The following is a 15,361-nucleotide window of genomic DNA, read 5'->3' on the forward strand; positions in this document are numbered from 1 at the left end:
AGCACATGAGCTCAAGCATGTGAGCTAAAAATAGAACTCTGGGCTCACAAACACTGTCACACCACACACACACACACACACACACACAGCTCTGTATATTCTCTCTTCCTCTCAGTTTCTCCCCAGTGCAATCACTGGCTGTTAGAGCTGCAGCAACAGCGCTTTGATAAAAACACTTCTCTTTTTTCACTGGTTCTATCTCTCCTTTTTCTCTCCCACTCCCACCCTCTTTCTCTCTCTCTCTAATGGATTCCTATGCAGGTTACGATGAACTATTCTGCACTGCTGTTTGAATAATCAGAGGAAAATATAGACATGCTGTGTGTGTGTGGATAATTCTAATTTGTAACATTTGTAGGTCTAAACTGGGAGAAACAGCCGACATAATTGCATGATGAGATTATGATATACATCTGTCTGTGAGTGAAAAGGGGGATTGTAGTTGCCGGGTTCCTTTTTTCCACTCTCTTCTTCTTACCCACTCCCATGATGCAATGCTACACAGTGTGTGTGTGTGTATGTGCATGCGTGCGTGTGTCCCTCCCTGCATCTGTGTTTTTTCTCTTTCCATGTTGGAGCTCCAAGCCCGAGGTATTCAGACAAACCGACACTTACTGCAATCAGATGATTCACAGCATCTCAGAGCAGGCCTGAAATGGACACAATCTAATGTGGTTATCAGATCAAATCATGTGCTCTTAGTTGGTCCGAGGCGTCACACCGTTTAAACTCATCGAGGTCATTCCACAGAGCTCTGTCTCCTATCAGGACCATGTTATAACACCCATAAAGTAGACCTGGCTGTTAGAGACGGTGGCCCCTTGTGTGTGTGTGTGTGTGTGTGTTTAGAACCATGTTTCAATTGGAAATTAGTTTTTTGCATATCCCAACTCCCCCTGAGACACCGAACGGCGACTCTGAAGCAATTAGGGTTAAGTGCCTTGCCCATCTGCAGATTCTTCACCTTGTCGGCTCGGGGATCTGAACTGTGTGAATATTTATAGTATAGAAATATACACTTACTATACAAAACATCAGGAACAACTTCCTAATATTGAGTTGCACCCCATTTGCCCTCAGAACAGACTCAATTCGTTGGGACATCGACTCTACAAGGTGTGGAAACCGTTCCACAGGGATGCTGGCCCATGTTGACTCCAATGTTTCCAACAGTTGTGTCAAGTTAACTGGATATCCTTTCGATGGTGGACCATTCCCAGCAACATTGCAGGTCTTGACACACTCAATCAGGTGTGCCTGGCACTACCATACCCCATTCAAAGGCGCTTAAATATTTTCTCTAGCCCATTCATACTCTGAATGGCACACATACATTACATACAAACAGGTACACAATCCATGTCTCAAATGTCTCAATGCTTGAAAATCCTTATTTAACCTGTCTCCTCCCCTTCATATACACTGATTGAAGCGGAATTTAACAAGTGACATCAACAAGGGATCATAGCTTTCTCCTGGTCAGTCTATGTCATGAAAAGAGCAGCTCCTAATGTTTTGTACACTCAGTGTATATTTATATTTATACCTACATACATAAACTAGTGTCGTGGAATTTCTTAACCAGGTGAGAGAGACTTTATCATTTCTTCAAACAATCATAATTATTTAATATCGATTAATTATTGCCATAATGGAGCTGGTCGATCCCACACTCTTGAGTGTTAAAAAAAACAGAGGTCTTATATAGTAGACCTAAAAATGCTTAGTCATGGCTGGTTCCACCCATCCCTTGTGTTTCAGAAGTCAAAGGAGATTAGAAGGTGATCATAGCCTGGTTCCTCTCTAGGTTTCTTCCTAGGTTTTGGCCTTTCTAGGGAGTTTTTCCTAGCCAACGTGCTTCAACACCTGCACTGCTTGCTGTTTGGGGTTTTAGGCTGGGTTTCTGTACAGCACTGAGATATCAGCTGATGTACAAAGGGCTTTATAAATACATTTGATTTGATTAGAACAGGTCTGTTCTGTTTTTTTTTATAAATCTCTCACCCGTCACACCATGTCCTTGACGATACGCCCAGACCAGCTGCAGGGAGCTCAAGAGGGGAACCATCCCTTTACAGAAGCATGTCATTAGTAGGTATGAATACCTCTCACTATGTGTTAAGCATATAGTTGTTAATTATTAATATTCAACACTAGCTACCTGTGTCACAACATATTCCCTTTGGCATCGTTCCCTGGCCCAGTCACACCAAAACCATTGCTTTTAAAGTTCTCACATCTCCCCATATACAATTAGTGTTGCAGGGTGATGATCACCTTGAATGGAGGCAGGAGGAGGCTTAAACCCTTTCAAATGTTAATTATCTTCCTGTATTGATAAAATATATGTTTCATGTGCTCTCTCTCTCCCAGGTGACATGCATGAACAGACCCTCGCTTGAACTTGCTCTGAACTGTTTCTCCTCTCCTCCGCCTCTTATCTTATCCTCTTCTCGTCCTGCTCCTCTCCTCTCCTCTATTTTTCCTCTCCTCTACAATCATCACCTCCTCTTCTCTCCTCTTCTCTCCTCTATTCTGCCTCGAGGGGTGTAGGGTGGTGGTCTGAGGGTTGGATGGGGTGAAGGGAGGGTGATATGGTCTGGAGGTGGAGGGGGGTGAAGGGAGGGTGATATGGTCTGGAGGTGGAGGGAGTTGGAGGGGGTGAAGGGAGGGTGATATGGTCTGGAGGTGGAGGGAGGTAGAGGGGGTGAAGGGAGGGTGATATGGTCTGGAGGTAGAGGGGGGTGAAGGGAGGGTGATATGGTCTGGAGGTGGAGGGAGGTAGATGGGGTGAAGGGAGGGTGATATGGTCTGGAGGTGGAGGGAGGTAGAGGAGGGTGAAGGATAGGGTGATATGGTCTGGAGGTGGAGGGAGGTAGAGGGGGTGAAGGGAGGGTGATATGGTCTGGAGGTGGAGGGAGGTAGAGGAGGGTGAAGGATAGGGTGATATGGTCTGGAGGTGGAGGGAGGTAGAGGAGGGTGAAGGGAGGGTGATATGGTCTGGAGGTGGAGGGAGGTAGAGGGGGTGAAGGGAGGGTGATATGGTCTGGAGGTGGAGGGAGGTAGAGGGGGTGAAGGGAGGGTGATATGGTCTGGAGGTGGAGGGAGGTAGAGGAGGGTGAAGGATAGGGTGATATGGTCTGGAGGTAGAGGAGGGTGATCTAGGATGGAGGTAGAGGGGGGTGAAGGGAGGGTGATATGGTCTGGAGGTGGAGGGAGGTAGAGAGGGGTGAAGGGAGGTGGAGGGAGGTAGGGGAAGGCAAAGGGAGGGTGATATAGTCTGTAGGTGGAGGGGGTAGAGGAAGGTGAAGGGAGGGGGATCTAGGGTGGAGGGAGGTAGAGGGAGGTGAAGGGAGGGTGACCTAGGATGGAGGTGGAGGGAGGTAGAGGGAGGTGAAGGGAGGGTGATCTAGGATGGAGGTAGAGGAAGGTGAAGGGAGGGTGATCTAGGATGGAGGTAGAGGAAGGTGAAGGGAGGGTGATCTAGGATGGAGGTGGAGGGAGGTAGAGGGTGATGAAGGGAGGGTGATCTAGGATGGAGGTGGAGGGAGGTAGAGGGGGGTGAAGGGAGGGTGATCTAGGATGGAGGTGGAGGGAGGTAGAGGGAGGTGAAGGGAGGGTGATATGGTCTGTAGGTGGAGGGGGGTAGAGGAAGGTGAATGTAGGGTGATCTAGGGTGGAGGGAGGTAGAGGGAGGTGAAGGGAGGGTGGAGGTGGAGGGAGGTAGAGGAAGGTGAAGGGAGGGTGATCTAGGATGGAGGTAGAGGAAGGTGAAGGGAGGGTGATCTAGGATGGAGGTAGAGGAAGGTGAAGGGAGGGTGATCTAGGATGGAGGTGGAGGGAGGTAGAGGGGGATGAAGGGAGGGTGATCTAGGATGGAGGTGGAGGGAGGTAGAGGGAGGTGAAGGGAGGGTTATATGGTCTGTAGGTGGAGGGGGGTAGAGGAAGGTGAAGGTAGGGTGATCTAGGGTGGAGGGAGGTAGAGGGAGGTGAAGGGAGGATGGAGGTGGAGGGAGGTAGAGGAAGGTGAAGGGAGGGTGATCTAGGATGGAGGTGGAGGGAGGTAGAGGGAGCTGAAGGGAGGGTGATCTTGGATGGAAGGTGAAGGGAGGGTGATCTAGGATGGAGGTGGAGGGAGGTAGAGGGGGTGAAGGGAGGGTGATCTAGGATGGAGGTGGAGGGAGGTAGAGGGAGGTGAAGGGAGGGTGATATGGTCTGTAGGTGGAGGGGGGTAGAGGAAGGTGAAGGGAGGGTGATCTAGGGTGGAGGGAGGTAGAGGGAGGTGAAGGGAGGGTGACCTAGGATGGAGGTGGAGGGAGGTAGAGGAAGGTGAAGGGAGGGTGATCTAGGACGGAGGTGGAGGGAGGTAGAGGGAGGTGAAGGGAGGGTGATCTTGGATGGAGGTAGAGGAAGGTGAAGGGAGGGTGATCTAGGATGGAGGTGGAGGGAGGTAGAGGTGGGTGAAGGGAGGGTGTTATGGTCTGGAGGTGGAGGGAGGTAGAGGAAGGTGAAGGGAGGGTGATCTAGGATGGAGGTGGAGGGAGGTGAAGGGAGGGTGATCTAGGATGGAGGTGGAGGGAGGTGGAGGGAGGTAGAGGGAGGTGAAGGGAGGGTGATCTACGATGGAGGTGGAGGGAGGTAGAGGAAGGTGAAGGGAGGGTGATCTAGGATGGAGGTGGAGGGAGGTAGAGGAATGTGAAGGGAGTGTGATCTAGGATGGAGGTGGAGGGAGGTGAAGGGGGGTGAAGAGAGGGTGACCTAGGATGGAGGTGGAGGGAGGTAGAGGAGGGTGAAAGGAGGGTGACCTAGGATGGAGGTGGAGGGAGGGTGATCTGGGATGGAGGTGAAGGGAGGGTGATCTAGGATGGCAGCCCCTGGTCCTCCGTGCCCTCCCGGACCGTTAACAGAGAGAGTTATTAAAAGCCTGCTAATAGACTAGATTAGGTTTAAGCCCTGCAAGACGCCACAATCAATTCAGAAAGGAAGAGAGGCAGTGGTTGAGAAGGAATGAGATTATGTTGTTATCCCTTCCCTGTACAGCAGCAGGGCTATGCTGCGGGTTCTACGTCACTTTTAGAAAGTAGATGTATAGGCGTTTATCTTTACAGCTGTTTGCGACATTACTTAATTTGGGAAATATAATGAATTGTTAGAATTCTAATATTCAACGTTTATGCACAAAAGAACAATCCCAGATCTGTTAAACTTTGCATTTTTCTTTACTTTTTACACTGTTTGTGTCGATGAAACGGGGCATTTCATGGCTCAATGTGTCTGTTTGAAGATGCCTGGGAGATGAAAGCAGCCCTGGTTTGAAGATGGGACTTCAGTCAGGGACATAAACCCAGTATCACTAATCTTCAAACGCCTGTAGTTTGTGTATCACAGGAGGTTGGTGGCACCTTAATTGGGGAAGACGAGCTCGTGTTAACGGCTGGAGCGGAATCAAACACATCAAACACATGGTTTCCATCAAACACACACCATTCCATTCGCTGCGTTTCAGCCATTATTATGAGCCGTCCTCCCATCAGGAGCCAGCTGTGGACTGTGTTTGTGTGTTTGTGTGTGTGTGTGTTGCAGTTAAAGCTTCTTGTTTGTCTGTTCAGAGCGCTTAATTGTTGTTTCATTTGTGCTGTCTTTTCAAGCGGAGGCCTGTGAAATTATACACTAGATATACAAAAGTGTGTGGACGACCCTTCAAATTAGTGGATTCAGTGATGTCATCCACATCCATTACTGACAGGTAAATAAAATCGAGCACATAAACTCGATAAACATTGTCAGTAGAATGGCCTTACTGAAGAGCTCAGTGACTAAACGTGGCACCGTTTAGGATGTCACTTTTCCAACAAGTCAGTTTGTCAAATTTCTGCCCTGCTAGGATATATTGAAGCCACATCTCAAGACATCAGTCAGGAAGTTAAAGCTTGGTCGCAAATGGGTCTTCCAAATGGACAATGACCCCAAGCATACTTCCAAAGTTGTGGCAAAATGGCTTAAGGACCAGAGAGTCAAGGTATTGGAGTGGCCATCACAAAGCCCTGACCTCAATCCCATAGAAACATTGTGGGAAAGGTGTGTGCGAAGGAGGCCTACAAACCTGACTCAGTTACCTCGCCTCTGTCAGGAGGAATGGGCCAATATTCACCCAATTTATTGTGGGAAGCTTGTGAAAGTCTACCCAAAAAGTTTGACCCATGTTAAACAATTTAAGGCAATGCTACCAAATACAAATTGAGTGTATGTAAACTTCTGACCCACTGGGAATGTGATTAAAGAAATGAAAGCTGAAATAAATCATTATCTTTACTATTATTCTGACATTTCACATTCTTAAAATAAAGTGGTGATCCTAAGTGACCTAAAACAGGGAATTTTTACTAGGATTAAATGTCAGGAATTGTGAAAACGTCCGACTTCTACTGTATATGTATATCACCAGTTTGGACAACCAAAATGACAGCCATTCAGAGGAGAGAGGTGGGCTTGTGTACAGTATGCGTCCACTGTTTTCTTTAGTTGATAAGCTGGACATTCAGTCAGGCAGGGGCCAGTCGCCAGTCAGTCTCTATTACTTAGGCTCTCTCCCACTGCCATACATTATTAACTCAGCAAAAAAAGAAAAATCCTCTCACTGTCAACTGTGTTTATTTTCAGCAAACTTAACATGTGTAAATATTTGTATGAAGATAACAAGATTCAACGACTGAGACATAAACTGAACAAGTTCCACAGACATGTGACTAACAGAAATTGAATAATGTGTCCCTGAACAAAGGTAACAGCCACCACCTGCTTTAAGTACTGCAGTGCATTTCCTCCTCATGGACTGCACCAGATTTTCCAGTTCTTGCTGTGAGATGTTACCCCACTCTTCCACCAAGGCACCTTTTAAGTTCTCAAACATTTCTAGGAGGGATGGCCCTAGCCCTCACCCTCACCCTCCGATCCAACAGCTCCCAGACGTGCTCAATGGGATTGAGATTCGGGCTCTTCGCTGGCCATGGCAGAACACTGACATTCCTGTCTTGCAGGAAATCTCGCACAGAACATGCAGTATGGCTGGTGGGATTGTCATGCTGAAGGGTCATGTCAGGATGAGCCTGCAGGAAGGGTACCACATGAGGATGTCTTCCCTGTAACGCACAGCATTGAGATTGCCTGAAAAGACAACAAACTCAATCAGATGATGCTGTGACACACCACCCCAGACCATGACGGACCCTCCACCTCCAAATTCAGTACAAACTGAGTACAGGCCTCGGTTTAACGCTCATTCCTTCGACGATAAACGCGAAACCGACCATCACCCCTGGTGAGACAAAACCGCGACTCGTCAGTGAAGAGCACTTTTTGCCAGTCTTGTCTGGTCCAGCGACGGTGGGTTTGTGCCCATAGGCGACGTTGTTGCCGGTGATGTCTGGTGAGGATCTGCCTTACAACAAGCCTACAAGCCCTCAATCCAGTTTCTCTCAGCCTATTGCAGACAGTTTGAGCACTGATGGAGGGATTGTGCGTTCCTGGTGTTTGGATGTACCGATCTTGTGCAGGTGTTGTTACACGTGGTCTGCCACTGCAAGGACGATCATCTGTCCGTCCTGTCTCCCTGCAGATGATGGGCATCTTTCTTTTGGTGTTTTGTCAAGAGTCGGTAGAAAGGCCTCTTTAGTGTCCTAAGTTTTCATAACTGTGACCTTAATTCGCCTACCGTCTTTAAACTAGTTAGTGTCTTAACAACCGTTCCACAGGTGCATGTTCATTATTTGTTTATGGTTCATTGAACAAGCATGGGAAACAGTGTTTAAACCCTTTACAATGAAGATCTGTGAAGTTACTTGGATTTTTACGAATTATCTTTGAAAGACAGGGTCCTGACAAAGGGACTTTTCTTTTTTTGCTGTGTGTGTGTGTGTGTGTGTGTGTGTGTGTAAAATTCCTATTATGGAGAATGGTGCGTGTGTGTGTCTTTTCAGAGAACACAGACTTGCAGGCACACACTTGCAGCTATGCACACTCACACTAGGGCGATAAAATATATAGTATTTGCCCGATTTTGTTTTGTTTTCCCCTGTTTTTTTTATAGAAAAACAGAAACATTTGATGTTCTAAGGCCACAACAATGCTTAAAACACATCAAGACACCACTTTTGAGGTCTGGGTAAAATCTAAGAATTTGGGGTGTAACCTTTAATTCAACTGGGCACCAGCCAGAGACTGTTTGGTTAGCAGTGTTTCTGTTAGCATTGATTGCAGATTTTGCAAAACAAATGGCCACTGAATTTATGCAAATAATCATGATATCATTCTGCCAGGTAGGCATAGGCTACTTTGTAGTTAACATTTAGCTGAGAATGTTTCCATCTACTAACAGACGGTTATCATTATTAGCATTATCGTTAATGGCTTCACAAAGTGTGGACTACACATAATCGTGCACAACACACACACAACACACACAAACAGGCATTTCTGTGCCTTTTCAGATATTTCAGGGAAAATACAAATAATTTATGCATTTTGTTCATGTCTTATTTTTGTATATAGATATTTTTTAACCTTTATTTAACTAGGCAAGTCATTCTTATTTATTTCAAGTCGTTCTTATTTAAAATGACAGCCTACACCGGTCAAACCCGGACGACGCTGGGCCAATTGTGCTCCGACCTATGGGACTCCTAATCATGGCCGGGTGTGATACAGCCTGGATTTGAACCAGGGACTGTAGTGAAGCCTCTTGCACTGAGATGCAGTGCCTTAGACTGCTGCGCCACTTGGGAGCCCTTATATTCTCATAAGTTCAATACATTTAGTTGATTTCCTGCTAAATTCAATACATTTTTTAATATTGTTGAATTCCATTTTAATGTCTGGATTCTGTGATTCTGTATGTGTTTTTCGCAATGCACATTTTATAGGGCCCTATACAGAAAACTCTCACACACCCACATACAAACACACACACACAGGTGTGGTAGTTGTGACTGTGTGAACTGCACGGTGTTCTCTGTGCAGATAGACACAGCTCCTCTGGGACCAGTGAGCTGAGCATCTCTTAGCTGAGAGCCACAGATGAACACACACATCAATATATCGACCCAGTGTTGTGGTACCAAGCAGAGTATATGGAAATAGTCACCTTTTCCTTAATACACTCTGGGAGAAAGCATTGGTGTTTCTAAATGTTGTTACTCGCACAGCAGATATTACAACCCTAGTTATGCTATTATGCAGGCAGTGTCAATATGTGTCCCAAATGGCACCATATTCCCTATTTAGTGCACTACTTTTGACCAGGGCCCATAGGGTGCACTACAGTATGTACACTCGTTGAAAAAAAGTGCCATCTAGAACCTAAAATGGTTCTTCGGCTGTCCCCATAGGAGAACCCTTTGAGGTTCCACGTAGAGCTCTTTTGGTTCCAGCTAGAACTCTTTTGGGTTCCAAAAGTGTTATACCTGGAACCCCTATGGGGACCACCGAAGAACCCTTTTTTGTAAGAGGGTAGGATATTAGTGCCATTTAGAATGAAGAATTTTTCTAGCGACACTATCCCTCACACTCAACTTCTATGGCAGTGGTCACTAAACCTTTATGAGTCGAGATCACTTTCTGAGCCAAAATGCAGACCGGTTATAAAAAAAGATAAGCCTATGCTACATGAACCTATTAAAAGCAGTTCTGTAGCGATGAGGTTTGTGCAGTAGGCCATAGGCCCAATACATTATCACTGCACATAGGCTATTCTTGAATTGCCCTGCCAATGTTGTTCTCTTGTCAGACCATTTTTTAAATCATATGTGATCAAACTGGTAATATATCATTTGTTGTATTACATGTGAGGCATGAATTGAAAAAATGTGCGTTTTAGTTTGCTGGGAGGGAGAGAGAGGGACGTAGAGGGAGGGAGGGAGGGGTAGAGAGGGAGGGGTAGGGAGGGAGGGGTAGAGAGGGAGGGGTAGGGAGGGAGAGAGAGAGAGGGAGGGGAGGGGTAGAGAGGGACGGAGGGAGGGGTAGGGAGGGGGGTAGAGTGAGGAAGGGGTAGGGAGGGGTAGGGAGGGAGGTCGAGAGAGAGGGAGGGAGGGAGGGAGGGGTAGAGAGCGCTCCTCTCACCGTTCCTCAGCTCTTCCTCCCTCCGCTGATAGTCCCAAAAAGGAGACACCGTCTTCCAGCTGATGGTGAAACTCTGACTCATGTTGTTACTCGTATGACCAGACAACGTGAAATACTCCAAAGACACAAGCCGCTAATAACAACGCAAGTCTATGGATACAGCTTGAGTTGATAGGCAGAGGGTGTTTTATCTTTACCATGAACGCACTCATCTCTTTGCTGTATTAATTGACACTCTCTCTAGTCGTGGTTTTGAAATCTCACACAGTAGTCGACAATCAACTTCGCTGTGGGCTCGTGGAAGCTGTTGACACAGTGATCTGAGCTACCTGATTGGCCAGCGGTAGGCCTATAGGTGCACTTGATTTGCTCTCCAGGCCCACAGGGTAGGCAGAGTTGTACCTTCAGACACATGACACGGTTCATAATGGGAACACTTGGACTACTCGGCGCGTAGGGCAGCTGAATCAAGTGCACCTACCACAAACATTTTGGAATGCAAGACTTTATTGTCGGGCTTTTTACAGAGATGTTTGGCGATCGACTAGGAATGCCTTGGAGATCAACCAGTCGATCGCAGAAGAAAGGGTGGTGACCACTGTCCTATGGAGATAAATGTTTGCAGTCAGGTGCCCTCCTGAAAGCCATGGTACTGCTGTTTGTCTCAGCCTACAGAGGAATGATGGTAAAAGTCTGTAAAGTGGACGGTTCTATTCCATTTACCTGCTGTGGGAAAGGGAGTGTTCTAGTGTCTGGCTCTCTGTTTTATACCTGGAGAGAAGACTATTTATTAGTCGTAACAACAGTGTGTGTGTGTGTGTGTGTGCGTGCGTGCGTGCGTGCACGTTAGTGCTTGCGAGAGGAGAAAAGGTAAGAAAGATGGAGAGAAGAAAGAGAAGGAGAGAGACAAACAGTCACTAGTTAGTTATACATTGTCATAAAGATTTGGGTTGTGAAAAAAACCTGGGCCCTGCAGCTGTTTCTCTGTGTCTCTGATTTGACTGTTCCCCGGGACACCATCATCACTCTCACTTTGCTGGGGGAATCAATCCTCTACCAAACCCTCTTCATTTAATACCACATTCATCACCATTAATTACACACAGGCCGGAAATAAGATGTTTAATATTGGTTTAATATATTCATTTCAAATCTCGGATGTTATGAAACAGTTTAAGAGACCGTTAGATGAATGAAATAAAACAAAGATCCAAGACAGATGAAGTCTCATTCTGCTAGGGAGATAATCAGGTGTAATGCATTATTTTAACACTTACTTCACAGAGTTATTGGAATGGTAAACAGACACCAGTATGCATGCAGAGGAGAGGATTTGACTTCCCTACTGCTTCATAATGTGCCTTATCTGTTTGAGTGGATAGTAATATGCAAGGCAGCAGAAAGAGATCTGGGACCAGGCTAGCCTTGAGTTACTCCTCTGTAAGGTCCACAGGTGGCCAACCCGGTGCAGGGCAGGGTGTCGTCTCCTTCCGTGGGCTCTTATTGGCTGTGGCAGGCCAGCAGGGGAAGTGGCTATTGGCTAAGACAGCAGAAACAGAGTCGGAATCTGATGCTATCTCCATCGCTTCACACAGGCCTGAGGAGTAGAAATGTTCACCTCTCTTTTTCTGCATCCCTCTCCCTCTATCTCTCTCTTCCAGTTGTCTTCATCCACTTCCTTTCTGCTTCACCCACACGGTGCCGTGTCACTGTGATAGACTGTACTGGCTGCATCCAATTGGCACTTGTATCTCTTCTCTTAGAATGGAAGGCATAAATGTAGCGCCCGGTAATTAGTAAGAAGTGTGTTAGTATTTCATTAGAGAGGCATACAGAACTATGAATCCCGGATGTCTCTCTGTTGCCCTAACCGCAGGCTATGAACACGTTCTCTCTGCCGCCTGTTAGGATATGAACCTGAAAACACACACACACACACACACACTGTGGAACAGGAAGCTTGGAGCCTCAGGGTGTTTGGTCTAACTGGATAAATAATTTATCAGTGACCAGGCCTGGTCAGTAGACTGGACAGGACAGTAGCAGGATCAGGGTGGATGGATGGCATTAGAGATGAGCACACCAACTTCAACAAACAGTTGACAAGCAGTAGATAGATAGACCGGTGTAATTGTGTAAGTGCAGGTTGCCATTCTAAACTGCTGACACCTACAGGTCTTGTCAAAGCCATACAGTATGTTTGCATTGAGTGCTTCTGTGGTCTCTTGTCCTTTGATCATCATTATATTTAGTGGGAATGGAATGGATTGATCCACCTATTTACCTTTCATGATTTGGTTTAATGCTATATTTTGAATGGTGAACTGAAATGTGTTGCCCGTGGCTACACTGTCAGTGAATCTCTAATAGTTTAGTTTAGTTTCTTTATATCTGAACATATTCACGGTTTCAGAGGGAGACTGGCTTTTAAAATGTCAACAAACCCACATTTCAAATGATTTGATCTGATCATCTGACCAATATGTCCTTCTGTGATTAAAGTTTAGACGTTAGGATACTTATTTACAGTGTGTGACTGCCTGCGGAAATACTTGGCCAAGTTTCTAGCACAGCGTAAGACCAGTTATTTGCAAACAAAAACACTTTCGTAGTGCTTACGGTGTTGTTGAATCAAGTGCTACCGCTTTTGAGTTTGAGTTCATTTTTATTTTTACAGGGACAGTGCACATTAATCAACGTTTCAGTAAAAGTGGCGGTTTTAGCCAACCGGCTAATTTTCAGCCGCAGTCTCTGGGCAGGTTTTTAAAAACAATTACATTACAGACATTCAATGAGCAGTGAGCGCACGCAGAGCAACATAGGACAAGCAAAACATAGCATGTAGACAGAGCAATATTTCACAAAAAGCAACAAGACAAAACCCATAGAAGCAACAAAGTGTTTCCACACTTCACAGACAACAGACAACATGGAAAGCAGCAATACATAGCTAGGGATTATGTTAACTTTTTCTCTTAGTGGGGCAGTGCCGTTGGAGGTCTGTCTCCTGTGTGTCTAACCTTCGCTCTCCTCTGCTCTGCCTCTCTAGGATGGCTCAGTAGTAGTACCCAAGTCTCTCTCTCCTGTGTTTAACCTTCACTCTCCTCTGCTCTGCCTCTCTAGAATGACTCAGTAGCACCCAAGTCTCTCTCTCCTGTGTTTAACCTTCACTCTCCTCTCTCCCTTCCCTCTAGGATGGCTCAGTAGCACCCAAGTCTCTCTCTCCTGTGTTTAACCTTCAATCTCCTTACTTCCTCCCCTTGAGGATGGCTCAGTAAAAAAAAAGGGAACGAAATGCTATGTGGGCTAAAGCAAGAGGGACTGGTTTGGCAGATGATTGGATGGCTTTTAAACGTCTTCGAAATATGGGTGTGGCTATGTTCCGTAAATTGAAAGCAGACCTCTACCTGAAATCTACTTCACATCATTTAAATAATCCATCCAAATTTTGGCAAGTTGTGAATGGTTTGGAGTGCGAAAAAGATACACAGCTTCCCAAACAATTGTTGGTAGACACACAGATTGTAACTGAGAGAACCCCCATTCGGAAAGCCTTGAATCAGCATTTTTTTTTAGATGCAGGCAGTTTATTTGAAAAGGTCGAATTTATAATTGAGCCCCCTATGAATTTACCTGACACCCCTGTGCACTCCTTCACCAGGTTCTCCTTTTCGTCCTTCTCTGTTTCAGAAGTGTGTAAAGCCATGGACAAAAATCCCCTGGCCCTGATGAACTAGACCCCCGCTTCCTACACCTAGCTGCAGACATCATTACTCCCCCTTAACATGTATTTTTAACCTCACGCTTGATGTTAAGGAAATCTCCAAGTAATGGAAATCTGCTTTTGTACTGCCTCTCCTGAAAGATGGAGATCCTTCGCTACTTGACAACTGTCGACCCATATCAAAATTGTCTGTACTGTCAAAGGTACTGGAGTCTTTAGTTAGTAGGCAGCTAAAGACCTACTTCCAAGAAAACATATTCAATGGAATGCAATCAGGTTTTAGGTCTGGTCACAGCACTGTTTCAGCAACATTGAAGGTTTTAAATGACATCCACTGTGCTCTTGATAAGAAGTTACATTGTGTGTCTGTCTTTATTGATTTGTCGAAGGCTTTTGACACCGTGGACCATGCTGTATTAGTGCAAAGGTTAAAATGTTGTGGAATTACTGGTCATGCTTTAGATTGGTTTATACCTATCAAATCGTACACAATGTGTAATGGCGTTCAGGTGTTCCGCAAGGTTTTATTTTAGGCCCACTGTTGTTCATTTTGTATATCAACAACATTGGGGATCTTATTGAAACAGTGGATGTTCATTTTTATGCAGATGATACTGTTCTTTATTCAAGTGGTAGTAGTTTATCTTTAGCTTTTGAAAATGCCCAAAGAACATTTAACATCATACAAAATCTGTATGATTTAAAGCTGGTTCTAAATTCAGGTAAAACAAATGCCAGGCATGTTACTAATCATGTCATTGCTACATTGGCTGGACATACTATAGAGCAAGTTAAAGTGTACAAATATTTGGGTGTGTGGGTTGATGATAAGCTGAGCTTCACTGTGCATGTAGAGAACTTGATAAGGAAGCTCAAGCTGAAAATAGGTTTTTATTACCGGCATCAGGCTTGTTTTTCTTTTGAGGCTTTTAGATTTTAGTGATCTTATCTCACTACCCTGAGAGCACTTGATTCAGTGTGTCATGCAGCCCTCAGGTTCATTACAAATCAGAAACGTTTAACACATCACAGTATTTTCCACATTATGGTGGAAAATACTTATTTTCCACCATAATTTGCAAATAAATTCATTAAAAATCCTACAATGTGATTTTCTGGATTTTTTTTCTCATTTTGTCTGTCATAGTTGAAGTGTACCTATGATGAAAATTACAGGCCTCTCTCATATTTTTAAGTGGGAGAACTTGCACAATTGGTGGCTGACTAAAACCGTGTTTGCCCCACTGTACTTAGCACCGTGGTCCTGGAATTCTCTCCTGAACATTTTAAAATTTGATGATCTAGTTTCGTTGGTGGAGTTTAAACACTTGATCAATGAATATATCATAGAAGACTGTAATTGTTTTCAGGCCACCGTTTTTAGTCAAGACGTTTGTGTTTTTAATGTAAAATGTTTTTGTTGTACTGTATGTGTGTTTATAGTTTTGTTTAATGTTGTGTTAGTGTATGTAAGTTGTTTTGTCTGAAACATTGTTCCCCCTGATGCTATTGGACCAGTTCTCT

General features: G+C 45.2%; 1 protein-coding gene across 13 annotated transcripts in view; it reads left to right on the forward strand.

Moving 5' to 3' along the window:
* The window catches only part of LOC110489414 (trafficking protein particle complex subunit 9), a 304,212-nt gene that overhangs the window by 206,800 nt on the left and 82,051 nt on the right, over window positions 1-15,361 (forward strand). For 7 of the 13 annotated variants that reach the window (XR_016493584.1, XR_016493587.1, XR_016493585.1 and 4 more), the window contains one exon: window positions 2,037-2,095. The exons of the other annotated variants lie outside the window; for them this stretch is intronic. Coding sequence is in view for 2 of the 7 variants with exons in the window: in XM_090227939.1 (XP_090084065.1) it covers window positions 2,037-2,095 (59 nt within the window). In the remaining 5 variants the exon portion in view is untranslated. The remainder of the gene's footprint in view (window positions 1-2,036; window positions 2,096-15,361) is intronic. 13 annotated transcript variants of the gene reach the window in all.

This window comes from Oncorhynchus mykiss, chromosome 30 (assembly GCF_057628025.1).
Source record: "Oncorhynchus mykiss isolate SJ-2025 chromosome 30, ASM5762802v1, whole genome shotgun sequence".
NCBI classification, from domain to species: Eukaryota; Metazoa; Chordata; class Actinopteri; order Salmoniformes; family Salmonidae; genus Oncorhynchus; species Oncorhynchus mykiss.